Source organism: Chaetodon auriga, chromosome 20 (genome assembly GCF_051107435.1).
Source record: "Chaetodon auriga isolate fChaAug3 chromosome 20, fChaAug3.hap1, whole genome shotgun sequence".
NCBI lineage: Eukaryota > Metazoa > Chordata > Actinopteri > Chaetodontiformes > Chaetodontidae > Chaetodon > Chaetodon auriga.
This window is the reverse complement of record NC_135093.1, coordinates 10,732,462-10,751,437: the sequence shown is the minus strand read 5'-3', so window position 1 is coordinate 10,751,437 and position 18,976 is coordinate 10,732,462. Positions and strand designations below refer to the sequence as shown.

At 42.0% G+C, this 18,976-nt stretch overlaps 2 protein-coding genes across 2 annotated transcripts; one reads left to right on the top strand and one right to left on the bottom strand.

The window, feature by feature from the left end:
* The first annotated feature begins 948 nt into the window (after positions 1-948).
* Positions 949-15,181, top strand: LOC143339195 (speckle-type POZ protein). Its single transcript, XM_076760296.1, has 10 exons — positions 949-1,034; positions 9,191-9,400; positions 9,488-9,609; positions 10,070-10,221; positions 10,342-10,469; positions 10,558-10,735; positions 10,875-10,930; positions 12,019-12,141; positions 12,744-12,886; positions 13,392-15,181. Exons 2-10 carry the CDS (start codon positions 9,323-9,325, stop codon positions 13,534-13,536), a joined length of 1,125 nt encoding a protein of 374 aa, XP_076616411.1. The 5' UTR covers positions 949-1,034; positions 9,191-9,322; the 3' UTR covers positions 13,537-15,181.
* A 1,887-nt stretch (positions 15,182-17,068) lies between these two features.
* On the bottom strand, positions 17,069-18,542 carry LOC143339197 (neurexophilin-1-like). Its single transcript, XM_076760297.1, has 2 exons — positions 18,445-18,542; positions 17,069-17,941 (listed from the first exon to the last, which is right to left on the bottom strand). The coding sequence occupies exons 1-2, from the start codon at positions 18,502-18,504 to the stop codon at positions 17,204-17,206; spliced, it is 798 nt and encodes a 265-aa protein (XP_076616412.1). The 5' UTR covers positions 18,505-18,542; the 3' UTR covers positions 17,069-17,203.
* Positions 18,543-18,976: the final 434 nt, after the last annotated feature.

Genomic DNA, 18,976 nt, shown 5'->3' with positions numbered 1-18,976 from the left:
TCTTTCTTCTCATCTGTATTATTTGTGTACTGTATGAGGATGTATTTGTACGTAATGCAAGCATCGGCTTGTTGACGACAGTGTGTTGTCATTATCAATTAAAGATTGCATGAGATGAAGAATGTGTCGGCTTTCTTCACGTGTCTTTTTATGCATGGACTTTCAACGGCTGTGCAGACTTGTAAAAATTAACATTTAAATTCTACATTTACAGAGTGATCAGTTTGGGCTAAAAATATGATGCAGATATGACTTTTTTCCATGAGAATATTAGAAAGAAAGCAACATTTTTGCAGCGGGATTGTGAGGAAAGTCCTGCAGAGGTTGTATTGTACAGTGCTTCACCCATGTTCACTTGATGGGACAAATTCATTATAATTAAGCCTTATCACAATCAGTTGAACTTGTGCAAATGCATTATTTTAATTAATGACATACACAAAGTATCTTAGCTTTTGTAATGGAAAACCTCTTTCCCTCGACTCTAAGTTGTTTGCACAGTTTATCGCAAGAGAACTGTCCCTGCAAAGACATTAGTTTGTGAACATTAAAGGTTAAAGATGTATTAAAAACACTTTCAGGGTGAGTGGGTGAATTGAGAGATTAATTCTATCTACATTTTAATTAAATTCAACCTTTAAAGGTTGATATCTGTTAATCTTGGCACGCTGTGTGCAATCTTGGCACAAGGCAATAGCTCAAACAGTCTGCTGATCAAGATAAATTAGTTTTTAGAAGTGATACAATTAAACACGGGCCCCAGCAACCATTTCAATGAACTATGGACATAACAGCTGTAACTAGTTATTAATTTCATCTCTTACAAACAGGCAATGAAGAGAAGTTAGAAAGAAATTTATATTCAGGTTTTTTTTTTTGTTTTTTTTTTTTGTAATTTCAGTGAGGTTGTGAAATTACTCCGAGACAGAAGGGGGTGCTCTTCGGTCTGTCCAGCTCTACAGACAGCTAGCCTGCTAGCAAACAACAACACAGGATCCCGGACAACTAGCGTTATAATTCAACCTAAGACAAAGGTAAATCCGTCGATAAATTGAACAGAAAGCAGTAATATACTGACTACAGGGTTAAAATCACACGATGGAGGCTGGTGTGTTGTATTTGTAGTCGCAGTTTTTGCGGCAAATTCCCCGACCTTTTTGTTTGGCTTAGGTTAGCTGCTACATTAATGGGGCTAACTAGCCGACTAGCTTGGTCGAGTTAGCTCGCGTGCTATCGTGAGATTGTCTGGATTATTTACAGTACTTATTTGCTTTTAAATGTATGAGACCTGGTCATAACTGTATGGGATTTTGTTTTCTTTATGAGCACACTGGTCTCTGCGTGTAGCTAAAGTAAAGAGACAAAATAAAGTAAGATACAGTTATCGATTATCTGTATTGTTAGCAGGTTACCTACCTGCTTCTGTCACCGCCTACATCGTCTGCTACAATTTAAAGATTAGCAGGAGAACTCAACAGAAACACATTTAGTATGGCTACGTTTAAACTTCAGGTCAAAAGTAAATGTTTGTGGTTAATAAACAGATGTTAGGAACAAGATTTAGGTCCTGGGCCTCCATCATACTTTTTCACCAGAACCATTTAATATACTGTAGTGGATCATTTAAATATGGTAGGTGTAGCCTCAGAAGTGCTCATGTTATTTGTTTTCTCAACTAATAATTTTTTTTCCAAGCTGCTCAAAAACCGGTTCGTTGGCCAACTGTCATGTATAATTGTTGGGGTAGAAAGGGGTGAGTTTAGGTTCTGTGACCCTGAGGCAGTGAACAGTGTTATCTTGTCTGTATTTGCGCATCAGTACATGTGCAGTGGTCGAATGAGTCAGGCTCACTGGAAACAGACCAACCACCGCAGCAGTGATTTCACTTATAATCCATGTCTTTCTTATTAAAGGCAGGTATTGTGTATCTCATGCAGCCAATCGGCTGCAAAATGAAAACAATATGAACATAGGTATCAAATCTGAAGATTGTAATGCAAGAGTGTTTAGGGGAAGGTTTGATTCAACTTGCAAAATGTTGTGATTTGTGGTGCTGTAATAGATAACATGATGTTGTAAGTGAGATGTTCATATTAGTCCTGCCTGAACATCTAGATAACCAGGAATATTTGACTAGAAGAAAATACAAGGAGAAACAACTGTTCTTCCAGCCAAGAGCCCGTAGACTATATTTCAAATATATAGCCACTATTTCTAAATTAAATGCAACTAAAGGGGACACTGACAACTGCATTTCTTTACTGTGATGATTTATACCGCGAGTGTAACCTGTGAATCAAGCCTTTCTTGCAGCACTTGCAATCTGTAGTTGCTACATTTTTGCCTAATATTGAAAGTCAAAGTGCTGCCACGCAGCAGGTTTAAAATGGCCTGCAATTGAAGTTTTTCCTGAGTCTGTCTCTTTGCCTTCCAGATGCACTGAGTATACATAACTCGGTTTAGCTGAGCTCACCTTTACTGTGATGAGCCAAAGTGAAATCCACTGCGGTTGCGCTCTCCATTTTTCACACGCTGTGAAAAAGAAATGCAGTTTGGAAAATGATGTCTCAAATTGGTTTTTGACTCTGCAGTGCATGCAATCACATTTTTGACTCATCAAACTGAGTCCCAAGTCTTTGTTTAATCCCCGCTTGGCAAAGGATTTTAATACTCGTTCTCTTACTTCAACTTGAGGTCAGATTTATCTGTCTTAAGTAGATAAATTGTGCAACTTCGAAAACCTACAAATCTGATGCCTATTCCCTATTTTCCCAGTATTCATAAGACTTTTGTTTCATTAGCTCTCACAATGGCATTAACTAACAGTATCAAGAGGGATCTGGTGATTGCATGAACAGTGCAGTGGTTGAGTTCTCAGCTGTAGGGCTGACTCATGCCAACACATTTCTGTTACACTTCAGTCTGTGATGAAAAGGCCACTTGAAGAAGCTCAGACAGCTTTTGCATTTAGAATTTGTTTGGCATACTCTATAAGGGTAGTTTATTGATTTCTGACAGCTTTTTGTGATATAATACTGTGTGTTTTGTGATGTAGACGTTGATACAGTCCAGCTTCACTCTTCTTAAATTTCAAATGGAGCCTCTCCCATCATGATGTCTTACACAACAACAGTGTCTGTCACACATTGCTGATTCATGATTTTTAATTTAAACGTCATACAGCCCTCGTCTGCAGTTTTTAGCCATTGAATTGTTGCATGACTTTTCAAACTGCAAGTGCAGTTTTAAAAAAAATTAACCAAATTAAAGAATATTATTATGAATATTTCCACTGCTCAGTTTTAAAGCTCTAATGGCTGGACTGCTTGCAGTGTTGCAGCCTGCAGGAGTGTTTGCCCTGAGAGGTCAACTTGTCACAGGTAACTGTTGGTAGTTGGATGAAACAGGTGACTGGAGACATTAGATATGCATTGAGGTCCCTCCCCCCTTTAACCTCCCATGCCTGGTGAAGTGAGGAGGGTTTTAGTGAGGAAGTACAGGCAGGAGGTGAAGCCTGGCTGCTAATGCTTTCTTTGCCCTGTCAAATCCCCTTCAATCTAATTGTGGGTCTGCACAAAGTCAGGGATGAGAGCAAGGCAAGCTGATCGCTGTAGCAAAATCAATAGTTCATACCTCTCTGAGATTGAGTTTTTAGGAAAGGAGGAGCACCATGACCAAGGGCAGAATATGAAATCAGTCCCACAGAGGCCCGACACGCACTGTGCCATCGATCCCCGGTCCCTGTACCAATTATACTTTTAAGGTTTGTCTGTGGCTTACTGCAGTCCTCAAAGACCAAAGCTTTGGAAATAGACATTGTGTTCACTGACACTTCGACAAGGGTTGCAATTTTTTCATCCCCCTTGGATATTGCTGTCTGAAATGCCTCCATACCACCAGTCTTTAATTTAGAGCAGAGATTGATTTCTCCTTTTTCTCGGTCAGGGGAGTGAAATGTGAGGGAGGGGGAGGCATTGTGGTCATAACTACCACCTTATGTATCTTATCTCCACAGATGTACATTCAAACGTTTTACTTGCATTTCTTATTCTGTGTTATTGTGGTCGCAAATGTCGCCGTGATCGTATAAACACTGCTGTGAAATTCAGACTGATTTGTCTTCACAGGATTAATGAGGAATAGTCAAAAAGCGAACCGTACTTCTCACCATGAGTGCACTGATTGAAGAGTTCATAGACTGTTTTCCTTTCTACCACCATCTCCCACATTTTAATTAGATTTTTGTTAAATGTTTTTGCTGTTTAACTCTGAATGCAGCCTTCACCCTTGTCGAGTATTTGTATTTGCTCAGATTATTGGACACAGATTGTTGATAAGTGCATAGATTGTCTGGTGAAAGTTCATGTGACAGCTTTAAGAATTGATCTCCGTGCGTTTGACCTGCGCTGGTGGTACTTTTGTGTTTTGTGTCTTGAAACGTTGTTGATCGATAGATCTTCCAGAGTTTGGTCGGTGTAGAGAAAAGAGTCTTTAATGTTTCATCCCTGATTGATTGGGTGCACCTGTTTTTATTGTGTGTTTTTTCTTATTTTATACAGATATTTTTTAGACTCTTTGAGCCTTTATTTTATGATATGAACAGCTCAGCGTGAGACAGGAATTTGGGGAGAGAGAGGAAGATGCGCAGCAGAGGGTCACTGTTTGAAATCGAATCTGGGCCACCGAGGGCTCAGTACGTGTGGCCAGGTGAGCGACCATTCCGCCCTGGTGACACCTGTGGTTACCGTGGTAACACCAAGTGCAGTTAAATAATACAATAAAGTGGGTTATGTTTGGAGCTGGAGATGTGCAGCCTGTTGCTTTAGCTCTTCATCTAACAGCTCTCTGTGAGAAGCTTGTTAAAGCTGATCTGTGACCAAAAAATGCAGAAAATGACCGTTGTCTTGTTTTTGATGTTGAGTTTCCTGTGGCGTACTCGCAGTGATGTTTTTCCAGTTGAACACTTATATTGTGAGGCAGCAGGAGCAGTTGGTTTATAGTAGCAGTAACATTATACAGCTGTGCCACAGCGTTACAGTAAACAGTGTGTAAACAGTTTATCAGTGTGATAAAACTGTGCTGAATTACAGTAGTTTAGAGAAATCATTGCTGAATGTAAACACACTGAATGACTGCAGCAGAAAGAATGCTGAATGGCATCAAAAATGGGGTTTGATGTCTTGAGACCTATGGCTGATGTGTGTTGGGTTAAGCTCACGTCTCAGTCCTTGGGCAGTTGAGAATGAAACCATAGTGCACAAACTATTGAAAAGGTGCTGCGACTGTTTCACTGCAGTGTGCATCTTCATCGGAGTCCCCCTGTCCGAGAACCTCGATTTGATTTCTCTCTCATGCCTCTGTTTGATTGTCTTTTGTCTCCATCCAACCGCTTTTTGTGGCAATTTATCTGTTTGAATGGTTCCACAGACGGTGGCCCATCTTTCATTTGCCATCTGTTTTTCCATTTGGCTTTTCTATCACTTCTCTTTTCATTTTCTTTCCCTGTACCCTCTTCCTTCATCTTCATCTTACTCCATCTTACCAGTTACTTCTGTTAAAGAACCAAGAAGATTGGTCGGTTCTTCATTCATTGGATTTTTTGAAGGCAGTATTGGACCTTGGCTGATCAAGCCTCTGACACATTGTTTTATGTTGGCTGGTCATATTCGACTAAACATCTGGACTGGAGTTAAGATATGCATACTCAAAGTGGTAATGTTACGATATACGTCATTAATTATGCTCAACTTTTTCCCTTTTGCCCTGAGCAGGTTTTCTTCTCCTCCGACAGCTTGTTGTCCACTTTGACTTGGCAGTGTCACCTCAGTTCCAGCAGTTTTTAATGGGGTATTCATGATGAACATCCGATCTAATCCAAAAAGGTGTTTTACTTGATAGAAATCTGTTCAGGCAATTGTACGACACTGTTACTGTGCCAAAGATATCGTAAACATTGAACTGGAAGCTGACAGGAAATGATTCAAGTTGTGCTTTGAGAAAGGAGAAGAGGAGAATGTGGAGAAACCAAAATGTTTTTCCAGAGAATTAATTCCTCATATTTAAGTTTCTGACCTCTCACCATCATCCACAGCTGCACTGTTCTATCCGGCTGTCATGGTGTGACAGTGAGGCTGCATGCACAGTGCAAGGACCCTGAAACTGAAGCAGCTAAATGAAATCCAGCCATCATTCATTTTATTATTTACACCTGTCCTTTTCCTACTGTAACATGTCAAAACGCTTCAGTGAAAAAGCCTTTTGAGGCACAGGAGTCTGAAATCACTTCTTCGCTCAATCATTCTGCCCTCCCTATGTAATAAATGCGGCTCGTTGCATTGTGGGATTGTTAGCAGAAAGTGTAGGAATCTACTGTAGCATTAAAATCTGTTTTAATCCGTTGGGAAGTGTGCCTCACGGCCTCTGAGCAGCATCTCTGTCAATGCATTGCCTTCATTCAGTGTAATCATCAGGAACAGAAAGCTCAGCCCCCAGCCGTCACAATTTGTTACACTGCATTTTGACCTAAATTGAATTTATGGATGAAGACATTAAAAGCTGTGGGGTGTGCTGAGGAAGGTAGAGACGGATGAAGAGTCAGGGGAATGGTGAAAAGACTGGTGAAAAAGAAAAAAAGGCTTTGAACAGTGGACAAATTGGCCACAGATTGAGTGCGAGAGCTCGGAAAGAGACGGACCGTTACATAGCAGTGAAAAACGTTGTGATAAACGGTGCATTGTTCAGCCACTGACCTTGCAGTAACATGAAAAAGGCTTATGAATCTGGCATTGTGTCAAGATGGTGTCTAGTGCTGCGTGTAGAAGGGGATAGAATGAGGGCGATACAGCACCTTTACACCTGTATCACGCAATGAAGCATCGACGCTGACTTGTGTGTCTTCCCGTCCAGACCGCTCGTTTTGTCCTTACTGTCCTCACTACCTCTGAAACCGCGTCAGTGATGGCTGTTTTGCAGTGGTGGGCATTGTGGGTGTGACATATTTTCTCCTTCACTGGGTTGGGAATTTGTCCTGATGAAATGCCTCCCTCACATTCTCCACACTGCTTATTCTGTTCATGGTTGTGGATGGAGTTTATCGCAGCACACACGAGACATTGTAACCACAATCATTATAGCTTTTAAAAAAAAACAACAACATTATTCACGCTTCTTGTGTGATCTTAGTTCAAGTGTGTGTGTGTGTTAAAAATAAGTTTTGCAATCCAGAATCCCATGAAACGACGATCTGGTAGTTTCCCAACCTGTTTTTGGTGCTCAGCCACAGCTGCTACTGAAGCTGTAATTAAAAAAACACAGATTTTCATTTTTAAAATGGATAAATACATTTTCTAACACAGCTGGAAACAATAAAATAATATATTTCAGGGTTTTTCTGTGATTATGATGCTCTTGACGGCATGACAAAACACTGAAAAGTTGCTGTTCAGCTCTCCTCGTGGGATTTGTGATTGGCTTCGCACTGAACAGGGAGCTTCTGCGTGAGGTGGTGAGATAAGTTTGTTGCGTTGCCCCTGTTGTTGTTACAGTCTTCTTGTGCTTCGTGCATATCACTGTGGTTTGTTGTGCATCTGATCTTTTGAAACCAAACCACTTCCACACTGCTGTAGTCGCTCCACTGTTTGGAACAAACTCCCCCACCGGGGAGCTGACAGTGATGAAACTTTCACTTTCAGCCATGCTTCTTGTTGCTGTGTGTGAGCAATATCATGTTGAACAGTATGATATGGCACACCCCTACTGGAAAGTTTTAAATAAACTGAACTCAAACTGGATGGAAAGTACATTTTGTTATGTTTCCAGCGGTGGATTAATACACTGTGATGCTCTCGTCACACGAGCGTCACGAGTCGAGTGAATATTTACAGCAGCAGCAGGACGATGTATGTGCGAATGACTCACCCGTATCACCCTGTGCAACAGTGTGGCTCGCTGTTGTGTTCTTAGCAATTTTTGGACAACAATAGAGGTGTATGGCACGGAGGAGTAAGCTATATCAGGCTACACAGGCAATACATTTGTTTGTTGCTTTGGTCTTTCATGGGATTCAGTGACAGTAATATAGAATATGTTCATGTCACTTGTCTTATCCTTCAATGCGTAGATTAGTGTCCGGCATGCGGGAGAATTTCAATGCCAAGTCTGAACCCTGACTGAGCTGTCCAGTCTGTGAAAACCATCCCACCAACCCATCTGTTCAATGTAAACCGAACAAATTTTGATTTTGTTTATTTATTTCAAAGGCCAACAACCGAAATAGATCTGCCCACACCAACTTTTCCTTTCAGAAATCTGTGCAGAAATGTTGGAGGTCCCAGTGGATTGAAACTCCTTGTGCTTTTCATGTCGCGTTGTTTTCAACTTGTGTAGCTCAGTGCCATTTGTTGTGTCAGTTTAGTAACGGCTAAACTCCTTTAGGTATAGAGCCGTGTTTTCAAGGTTTACAGGTCTTGGTAGTTGCTTTTCATGGCATCTTCTGTAAAGTTTATTCAAAGGAGTTTTGTGTCTAAGAGAAGGAGACAAAAGTCAGAGTTTTATCACAGCAGATGGAATTCTTTGTGGTATTAAATGGTCACTGCTGACCAGTTTAAGCTCTTAAAGAGAGCCAGGCATCAGGGTTGAATAAGATTTGTACAGTATAAGATCATGCTGTTGAAGTTTAAGAGTTTGTGTGTGTTGTTGGAGGAGGGAAGGAATCACAAATCTGCACCATCTTCCAGCGTGGCTTGAAGGTAATTTGGGAACCTTGGCTTTGGCCTGTGGCTCTCACCCCCAGCACAGTCCTGGGAGGCAGCTTGTTTATTTACAGTTCATTTTTGAGACTTAATTGCAATTGCAGCGGCTATTGATCTCAGAACAGGCATGGGCCATCGATCTCCTGCTGTCCCCTAATGGGTCAGGGACAATTCATCTAGCCCCGGCACCACACAAGCCTCAACGGCAGCACTGTGGCCACACGAATTAAATGATATTGAATCTTAACTGGATTAATGAAAGATACAGGGCTTGTGTGTTGCATCACAATGAGCTTGGCTTTGTGTTGAACATGGTTTTGCGTGTGTTTGCCTGCGTCTTTGCTCGAAGGATGCATTTCAGGGTTTTCAAGGAGCTTCACAGAGCTGGAATCTAAATCCTCGTCTGATCACTGAATCACACTCACATTGTCTGATTCTAGGGGGCAAACTGCTTCCATCTGGTGTGTACTGATGCAGATGGACGTCACGACTGAACACTGACGAGTGGAAGTGACGGATTCCTCCTCCTCCTCCTCACCCTCTTGCCCCTGACACCTTCTGTCACGCTGGCAATGTCAAGAGTCCCGAGTCCCCCACCCCCTGCGGAAATGTCCAGCGGGCCTGTGGCCGAGAGCTGGTGTTACACACAGGTAAGATGACCACGCAGACAGGTGAACTGCTGATCAACCATCTCACAGTCCTCTGAGCACATCGCTGAATGTCTTTTCCTTCGCCAGATCAAAGTGGTGAAGTTCTCTTACATGTGGACCATCAACAACTTCAGCTTCTGTCGCGAGGAGATGGGCGAGGTCATCAAGAGCTCCACCTTCTCTTCTGGGGCCAATGACAAGCTGAAATGGTGGGTGAGCAAGAGAGAGGCTCTGTTTCAACACGCTCTAATTTCCAGCATTTGTTATCTTACTGCACTGTGCAGGAAGTGGACTCCTGAGAAACATCCACAAAGTCCCACCCTGTCTGATTAGAGTCACAAACACTGATGTTATTCCTGGCATCCAGTCCTATCAAAGTCTTTTTTTAACCTGCTTGGATGCCTTTATCAAGCAGACAGCTCAGACTTAACGCCTTACAAAGCAACGTTTCACAGCAGAACCTTGTGAATTCTCAATGAGATTGAGAGAAAAATCAAATGCTGCTGACATGAAGATACACTTCAAAGTAAAAGGGTGGTCACTCATTGTAAACTAATCCTAAAATCAACCAATGTACTCTCATAGTTGCCTTGCATGTGCATGATCTAAGCAAACACTGCTTCAACCTTCATGAGAGAGGGTAACCGTTGCTCCCTCCACCACCATCAGGTGTTTGCGAGTGAATCCTAAAGGCCTGGATGAGGAGAGCAAAGACTACCTGTCTCTCTACCTGCTGCTGGTCAGCTGTCCAAAGGCCGAGGTACGCGCTAAGTTCAAGTTCTCCATCCTCAACGCCAAGGGAGAGGAGACTAAAGCCATGGGTGAGTGGACTGGGTAGCACAAACATGTGACATGTGAGGCCACGAAAGCGTCACATTGTAGAAAATCACACCTGTATTTGCAATTAACCTCTTTGTGGTTTCTCTCCTGGCTGTGTGCAGAGAGCCAGAGGGCGTATCGCTTTGTCCAGGGCAAAGACTGGGGCTTTAAAAAGTTCATCCGGAGAGACTTTCTCCTAGATGAAGCCAACGGTCTTCTACCCGACGACAAGCTCACGCTCTTCTGTGAGGTACGCAGCCCAGTCTTCTTGCTTTATACCTTTTCTCATTACAAATTCTCTTTGGAGTATTGCATTTAATGCCAGTCCTCTCCCTCAGGTGAGTGTGGTGCAGGACTCGGTCAACATATCTGGGCAGAACACCATGAACATGGTGAAGGTGCCCGACTGCCGGCTAGCAGATGAGCTCGGGGGCCTGTGGGAGAACTCCCGCTTCACAGACTGTTCCCTGTGTGTGGCCGGCCAGGAGTTTCAGGCCCACAAAGCCATCCTGGCAGGTCAGACACACCTCCATACCACTGTCTTTGGCTGTGTGTGTCAGTGTTTGTGTATCAGTTTGTCTGCTTGATCCGAGGATTACTTACATGTGGCCATTGTTGCTGTTGTCCTAATATCTTTCCATATCACTGCTTTCAGCACGTTCCCCTGTATTCAGCGCCATGTTTGAGCACGAGATGGAAGAGAGCAAAAAGGTGAGCCCAAGGACCCAAAGCTTTTTTTACTCTTCGAAATGATTTCATTTTGTTTCTCAGAGGTTCAGCTGCTCGCGTTCCCCCTGCTGTGTTGAGGGGTTAAAGTGAGTGAAGGATTGTGTGCTGTCAAACGGCTGCAGCACGGAGCTGTTTGGTGAAACTGAATGATAGCGCACCTGAAATGAAATTGTCCTGCTGTACTTGAGGGTCAGGATTCATCCTTCACTGACAAAGCCGCAGAAGCAGAGAATTGCTTTTTTTCATTTGTGCACATGTGACTGTAAGAAATGAAATCGCAGGAGCTGGCCAGATGTTTGTTTGTTGTTGTTGTTGTTGTTTTTCAAACCAAGGCCGTTTCAGGTTTTATGTTGCAAACTTTTAAAATATTCCACTTCGTCATTGATATTTAAAATATACATCACTTTTTGCCTGAAAAGCAACAGATGGAAAACGGTTTTATGTCCAATATTAATCAAAACTCATCACTTGATGAAATGCATGAAAAACATCAACTCTTGATGTGTTAAACTCAAGCAAATGTACAAAAAAATCCAAATAAAATGAGATCAGACGATCAGATTTTCATGTAAACGGAATTTGCCTTGATATTTTGATGCATAATGTTCACAATAAATTAGTTAGAATCTCAAATATACAAAGAAATTTACCATAAAAAAAACTAATCTAGATCTATTTAGAAGTGATTTTGCTTTGCTTCATTTGCAGCAAGGTTATTTTAAGTGCACAGACTTGATTTCTACCGATTGTGATCTCAAATATTATGCATCTTTTGACTTTTATAGTTTGAAACCAGAAGCATTCATCAGTTAGTTTAATGTGCACCTCCATCATATTGCTATATATGTATATTGTGCAATTTTAAGCCATCTTAAGTTGTTTTTCACTGTCTCTTATTCCTAAAAGGTATATCAGCATTGCAGATAGTTGTTTTTATGGCACGATGCAGAAACCTGATTAGATGAATCGCAGGTATCTTAAAAAATGAAGAGATACACACTGTAGGTGGAGCTCACGTCGAGGTGAAATGCTTCAATCTAACCTCCTGATTTCTCGCCTGCTCCTGTCAGAACCGTGTGGAGATCAACGACGTGGAGCCGGAGGTTTTCAAAGAGATGATGTGCTTCATTTACACAGACAAGGCTCCCAACCTGGACAAGATGGCTGATGACCTGCTGGCAGCAGCTGACAAGGTGACATAAGAATACATGTAATGAACAGTGACAACCACTGCAATGATATATTCAGACACACTGAGACAAAATATTTAGAATCCATCAATTAGGACTCTTTGACTACTGATCTTATGGTACTAATGTCGTCAGTACTGCAGACAGTACTGTAATAACGTGATGAAAGTTGTGTATTATTTTGTTCAGAGGCTGTGAGATTTCAGATACTCCCACAGGTAAAGGTATTAAGATGCATCAGGACCTGAAATGCTACAAGTGCACAGTATCCGCTGAACGTCAGCCCAGTAAGCCATCAGGATTTCAAGAAACAGTTGGGCGATTTCACACTGATCTCACTCCTCCATGACACCAAATGGGAGCTGACTTAGCGACACAGATTCTCTCTGAGGTCGAGCCTCGAAACGTTTATTTTACGCCCTTGTATTTCTGTCTTAGAAACCGGATACTGGATGGTCTTTGTTCGGGGTGCGTCGCAGACAGCAGGGCCAGACTGACGTTTCACTGTCAATTTGAAATGATATTAAAAATGCTGTCAGAGCACATGCCGCATGAATACTGATGAAGCCCATGTGTGCTGATCTTACATCCCCTCTCTCTTTCAGTACGCTCTGGAGAGACTGAAGGTCATGTGCGAGGACGCTCTGTGCACCAGCCTGTCTGTGGAAAACGCTGCAGAGATCCTCATCCTGGCCGACCTGCACAGCGCCGACCAGCTCAAAACGCAGGCCGTCGACTTCATCAACTAGTGAGTTCACGCGCAGACAAGAGCTCGTCATCACTTAGGATGATGTCTCCAGCTCCTTCTTACAGACTCCCAGATCCTCAAGACCGTGTTGTCTGCGTAGCCGTGTCTCTCTGGTACATCTCCTTCATCTTGGCATCATTACTGATGGCACAAGGACTCAGTCTCACCCTCTCGCCTCGTCTCTTGGTGTCACAGTTAATAATTTAATTTCGCATGTCTCCTGGTGGAGTGGTCTGTCTGATGCGCGTCGAGGCTGTCAGAGGGATCGGTGCGACCTGACTCCTCACTCATCCCGCTGTCACCTCTTCTGTTGAATGTGTGATAATAACTCTGAACATGTGTCCGTACTGGCTTTCAGCTCGCACATATTCTCCTCAACTACGCACGGTGCATCATTTATACTGACAGAGCTGAAACACAGTCAAATAATCACATTTATAATAATGATAATGAATATCTAATATGTGTTTTTTGTCTCTCTGTCTCTCTCACGCCCGTCCTCCAGCCATGCTGCAGAGGTGATGGAGACAGCAGGGTGGAAGTCCATGGTGGCGTCTCATCCGCACCTGGTGGCCGAAGCTTACCGCTCCCTGGCTTCAGCCCAGTGCCCTTTCCTCGGACCTCCGCGCAAGCGCCTCAAACAATCCTAACAGCCTTACGAGCAAGGCGTCGACATCCGTGCATACACACACACATGCATACACACAAAAACACACAGATATCCCCCCCTCAAACACACAGGGACAACTTTTCCCCTTGCTGTTACCTACTACACTACCTACAGCCTCCCCCGACTCTCCCCCTTCTGCCCCATCCAAGCCTGCTGTATTTAGTCTCTTCTAAAGATGGAGGGAAGAAGAAGAAGGATGAGGAGGAGGAGGAGGAGGTGGCAGAGAGGATCAGGTGGGATCGTGAAGTGGATGTTTGTCGTTTACAAAGAAACCACAGCACCCCTCTCCTTTTCTCCTCGGCTCTGGCTTAGCGAGCTCTGACATTGTGCTCTTTTCCTCGTGTGAAGATGAATCTTTCGGCATCCTGTTAGTTCCTACCCTGGAATCTGTTCGGGAGGAAGAACTGGACACAACGACCCAATAAGAGCCAACCGTCTGGAAATTTGGAGGCTTAAAGGACAAGTGCAGATAAATAAAGTCTTTAACTGTCTATTTTATCATAAGGCTTCTTTTTGCTCTGTTCTTAGCGTTTGGAGTAGAGCTGTCAGAGAAGCTAATGGACACATGGGCCTGGGACGGACAAGAGAGGAAGAAGAAGTGGGCCTGTTAGTTACAAACTAGAAGCCCCCCCCCCGAGAAAGGCAACCAAGGGCTAGTCTAAAAAAAAAGCAGATATGGGACAAAATCATCAAACTAATTCTCCCAAAGGAAGTTGGGAAAACATTGCACTAAAGTCACAGGTCACCCCTCGTCAATCCTTACCAGCAGTGAAGTAGAAATACTGTAGGCAAGCACACATTGAAGCGAGCTTCATGGACTAAAGACCCAGCTGGACCACCAAGAACAAGTACCCTTTAAGAAGATCTATCAGCAAGTGACAACAACATAACACGTCGTCCCATTTGGAACTCTGCTTCATCTGCGTCTCTTTTCATTTTTTTTTTTAAAGGGGGTGGGGGGGACAGTGCAGAGAGCATACGGAAAATAGCAACGCACAACTGGATGTCATTTCAGGGGAAATCGGAAATTTGCGTGTGGCTCTGTCTTTGTAGCCCTTGAGAGAAAATAAAATCCAAGGCGTCAAAGGGCAAAGCAACCAGGAGACAACAAATGGGAAGTTTTCAAAGTTCAAAAATGTTCAATCAGGCATGTCAGTGTTCTTTTATGACTGATTTCCCTTTTGTTTTATTTTATTTTTTTTTCCTCAGAACTGTCATTTCTATTTTTTTCATAGGAATTTGTACAGACACCAGTGTTTTTGAAGCTGTGTTGACAAAAGCATTTTCATGAAACTTTCGTGAAATTGAGAAAAAAAAAAGCAAAAAAGCAAAAAAAAAAAAAAAAGTTGTTTGAAAAGATGTTTTCTTTGCAGGCATGAAGACTGAGGGGAAATGGAATTGAAATGAACACGTTTTAATGTTCAGAACAGACAGAATGTGAAGAGATGCACACCGAGGCAAACCACATCAAAAGTCAGCATTTGAACCTGTTGGAAAAATTGGTAACTGAAGGAACTGTTCTTGTTTCTTTCCTGTAGATATCGCTGGTTATGAGAAGTGACACTTAGTTGTTGCCATTTTTTGTTCCCAAAAGAATAAACCACAACTATTTTGTATTGAATGCAGTGCAAACTTTGTCTGGGTATTTTTGTATCAAGTATGTGTTTGTATTGATTCATGATTGTCACTGGTGACATGAAGCAACAGGAAGTGTTCCTGAGGCTTCAGACGCAGCTCACACCTAACGTGTGGACATTTAGTGTAATGGATTCCTGATGACTCAGCGTAAGTTTTATAACAGCATGAAACCATAAATGTAGCCTAATTTAGTGTAAACTTTGACAGTTACATCTTGTATTTAGCTTATTATTATTACTTAATAATCTACATGCAGCGGCAGAGGAAGGAGGCTTTGTCCGTTTCTTTAGACATTTTGCCACATTTCATTGTCTTAAGATTCTCTGGTTTTGGTGAAAGTATTAGTTTTGAAACAAACGTTGGTTTATTAGACTGAGGGCAGCTTGCATAACAGCGGTGGGATGTAACTACTACTACTGTAATTAAGTACAAATCTAAGGTTCTTCCACTACGCTTCTGGGGGCAATATTGTACTTTTTATTCCACTACATTTATTTTACACCATACCTTACTAGTTACTCTACAGACTAAGGTTTTAAATATAATAATAAGGACTGTGGGGATGTTGACATTCACTCATGTTGATTTAACAGAATCAGCCTTTGCCTGCAGTTTTAGCATCCAAACAGCACAATGCAGCCGTGGTGCAGAGGGAGTGAAGTCATGACTGTGAGGGTCGGACCAGGACGTCACCTATCACCTGTCATCTGCATCATCGACTTAACAGCGGTGAGTTGATTATTAATCAATTAGATGACTGACAGAATTAATCGGCAACTACTTTATTAACTGTTAAAGTCATTTTTCATGCAAGAGCAGTTCATGGCTCCAGCCTCTCAAATGTGAAGATCTGCAGCTTTTCCTTTGAATTATTTTTATTCATATTGAATAATTTAGAATTTTATGAACTTTCATAAAGAAAACAATTGATTGAGAATATAATCAGCAGGTGAATCCAGTTCAGCAGTTCTATACAAAATAGTACAAAATGAGCTCCACCTCAACCAATAATTAGTCATTAATATGTAATAGAACAACAGTCACAGGGGCCATTGTTTGATACTTGAAGTAAATTTTCGGAATTATGCTTACATACTTTTACTTAAGTCACATGTTCAATGCAGGACTTTTACTTGCAGCAGAGTATTTTTTACAGCGCAGTATTATTGCTTTTATTTAAGGATCTGAATACTTCTTTACGTCCACTTCACTGTTCTGCCGGACCAATCACCGCACGGCACTCTGACAGCCAAGCAATGTTTAAGAAGCATGCTTATAACCTGCTGAAGCCTGAAACTGTAGTTTTCCTCATTTATAGCAAACATGAGAGCTAAACTTTAGCCTGAGTGAGTTTGTATAAAGTATTCTGAATGATGCCATTGGCATTATGAACAAAAAACAACAGAGGATGATGATATTTTAACTCTCTCAAACCAAAAAAAACAGTGCCTTTGTCTAGCTTCAGCAAAGTATTGTGGGAAAAATTATGTGTGGAGCTGAAAGGATTACTGGGTATCGGCAAGTATTTTGTGAATCACATAATTGTTATAATTTATATAATTTATAATAATTTTATAGATGTCCTGAAACAAAAGGTCTTTGGGTTTTGAGCAAATCATTTGAGGGTTGTGGTGAGCATTTTTCACAACTTTCTGTCATAAAAAAAATAATAAAATAGAAAATAAAACTTTGTCATAAAAATAATAACACTGAAATAAAATTGCCAGAAATAATCATCACATCAGTTATAATGAAAAGACTCATTAGCTGCAGCCCTAAATATATGCATTTCATAAAAACTGACTAATACAACTCTTGTAGTCTACAACAAGCAAGATATCTCACTAAAAACAAATACTATACAGCATCTGGTGAACTGTAAGACTCGGGGGGGAAAAACATATTCTCCAGAGAAATGCTAAACTTTGGAATCGTTTTAAAAACTTCCACTTCTCATATCTCACAGCTGCTCAAACTGGACTTCTTGAAACATCTCTATCATGCTTAGTTCAACCTGTGGGCAGGTAGGCTCCTGGATTCTGGTAGCTGTAGTCTGGACAGACTTTCTGAACCAGTCTGTAGTCTGTGCTGTAGAAAGACACGTAGATGCAGATGACCTGGAAAGGTTTGGAGCACATCCAGGTGACGTGGCTCTGGGTCTGCTCCTGAGCGCACGTCTTGGACGGGTCATAGTTGCACAGCATCACCTTCTTGTTGCGTTCGGTCTTCTCGTAGTCCACCCTGCAGTTGAATGTCTTCGAGTCTTTGGGGGTGACCACACTTTGCCGCTCAAGATCAAACTCCACCTCTTTCTTTGGTGGGACTAGACTGACAGAGACGTTGCCCACACCTGTGGAGTTGTGGCGGAAGTAGACCCCGAGAGAGCCGTTCCCGTGGTCCACGATCTTCCCCATGATCAGCAGATTCAGCTTGACAGTTTTGATGTTTGAGTAAAAGTCCCCCCAACTGAACGTACTGGAGAATTTAGAGGCTTCATGAACTTTCATGGCGGGACCGAGCTTTGTCTTTAAGGACGGGCTGGAGTATGAGTGGGGATTTCTTTTCCCTCCAAGTACTTCCAGAAGTCCCTCCTTTGAGAGAGGAATGAAAGAACTGATGGGTAGCTTGGTATTCTGAATCAAACCCCCAGTTTGGGATGCCCGGCTTTTCTGTGAGGGAGGGTCTGGGTCTCTGTTGTCAGGTGATGCTCTCTTGCTGAAGTTGCCATGATGTTGCCCAAGAACCAACTGGACAGAAAGTCAGGAGAGAAGTTTGGACATTGAGCGCAACTGGAATTTATAAGTTGAGCAAAAACAAAAGGCTAGATTCAGTTGATACTCTCTCTAATTCCCTAAAAATCTAAATTCTACGAGAAAGCACGGCCAAAAACTTCTGTTATGTTATAAAAACAGACTGGAAATATTCATCAGAGTCACATTAGAAACACTGTGATGAAAAATACTGCATTCAAACTGACTTATCTGTGTAAGTGCGGCAACAAAAATCATCAAATCTAAAATAACTTGTGGAGAATTTTACTGATGGAGGAGCCTGTGAGAAGCATTTAACTGCCCACAAATACCGTTGTTAGATTAAACTCCAATAATGCACCGTAGTTAATTAGCTTCTGGTGTATTTTTTTTTTTTAATTTAAATAACAAATATAATAAAATAACTAATATTTTTAGTGCCTCATGTAGAAAATGTAGTTGAAAATGACAGCAATTTGTGTTTTTTTTTTTCAACTTACCAAACAAAAGGTTCCTTTCAGAAGTATCCAAACAAAGCACTGCCTGGCAAACATCTCCATGTTGCATAAATCCCTGTCTGGAGATCCATCCACTCTCACCTGAAGTTCATTCAGGTCGAGTTAACGTCTGGGTGTCCATGTTGAACGGCTCCGTCCTCGTTAAAGTCTGGGAGAGACACTGCCGGACCAGCTTCCTCTCACAGCTCACGCACTGGGAGGCTTTCTCAGATCTCCAGATTTTTAACACTCAGTTTTGCTGGGTCTGCCCCCTCTCTTTCTCTCACTCACCCACCCACCCAATCACACACACATATTCCCTTGAAGGATATGCAGTGTTAACAATGTCACACTGTATCTCCTGCCTGGAGTCTTCCTCCCCCTCTTACTGTCACTGAAGAACATCTTGCATTATGTTCCTGGTGATGAAGTACTTCAATTAACACTTTGGTAAATGCAAAGTTATTTTCATTCATGGTTTTTAGAAGGCAAACTAACCCAACACAATGTGATACTGCCATCTTGTGGCCACATA

Bases quoted from the DNA above. Each gene is read 5' to 3' on its own strand.
- LOC143339195 (XM_076760296.1), top strand. From the start codon at position 9,323: ATGTCAAGAGTCCCGAGTCCCCCACCCCCTGCGGAAATGTCCAGCGGG. The intron at 9,610-10,069 runs GTGGGTGAGCAA...CACCACCATCAG, and splicing joins GCCAATGACAAGCTGAAATG to GTGTTTGCGAGTGAATCCTA. The intron at 12,887-13,391 runs GTGAGTTCACGC...CCCGTCCTCCAG, and splicing joins GCCGTCGACTTCATCAACTA to CCATGCTGCAGAGGTGATGG.
- LOC143339197 (XM_076760297.1), bottom strand. From the start codon at position 18,504: ATGGAGATGTTTGCCAGGCAGTGCTTTGTTTGGATACTTCTGAAAGGA. The intron at 17,942-18,444 runs GTAAGTTGAAAA...CTTTCTGTCCAG, and splicing joins TGAAAGGAACCTTTTGTTTG to TTGGTTCTTGGGCAACATCA.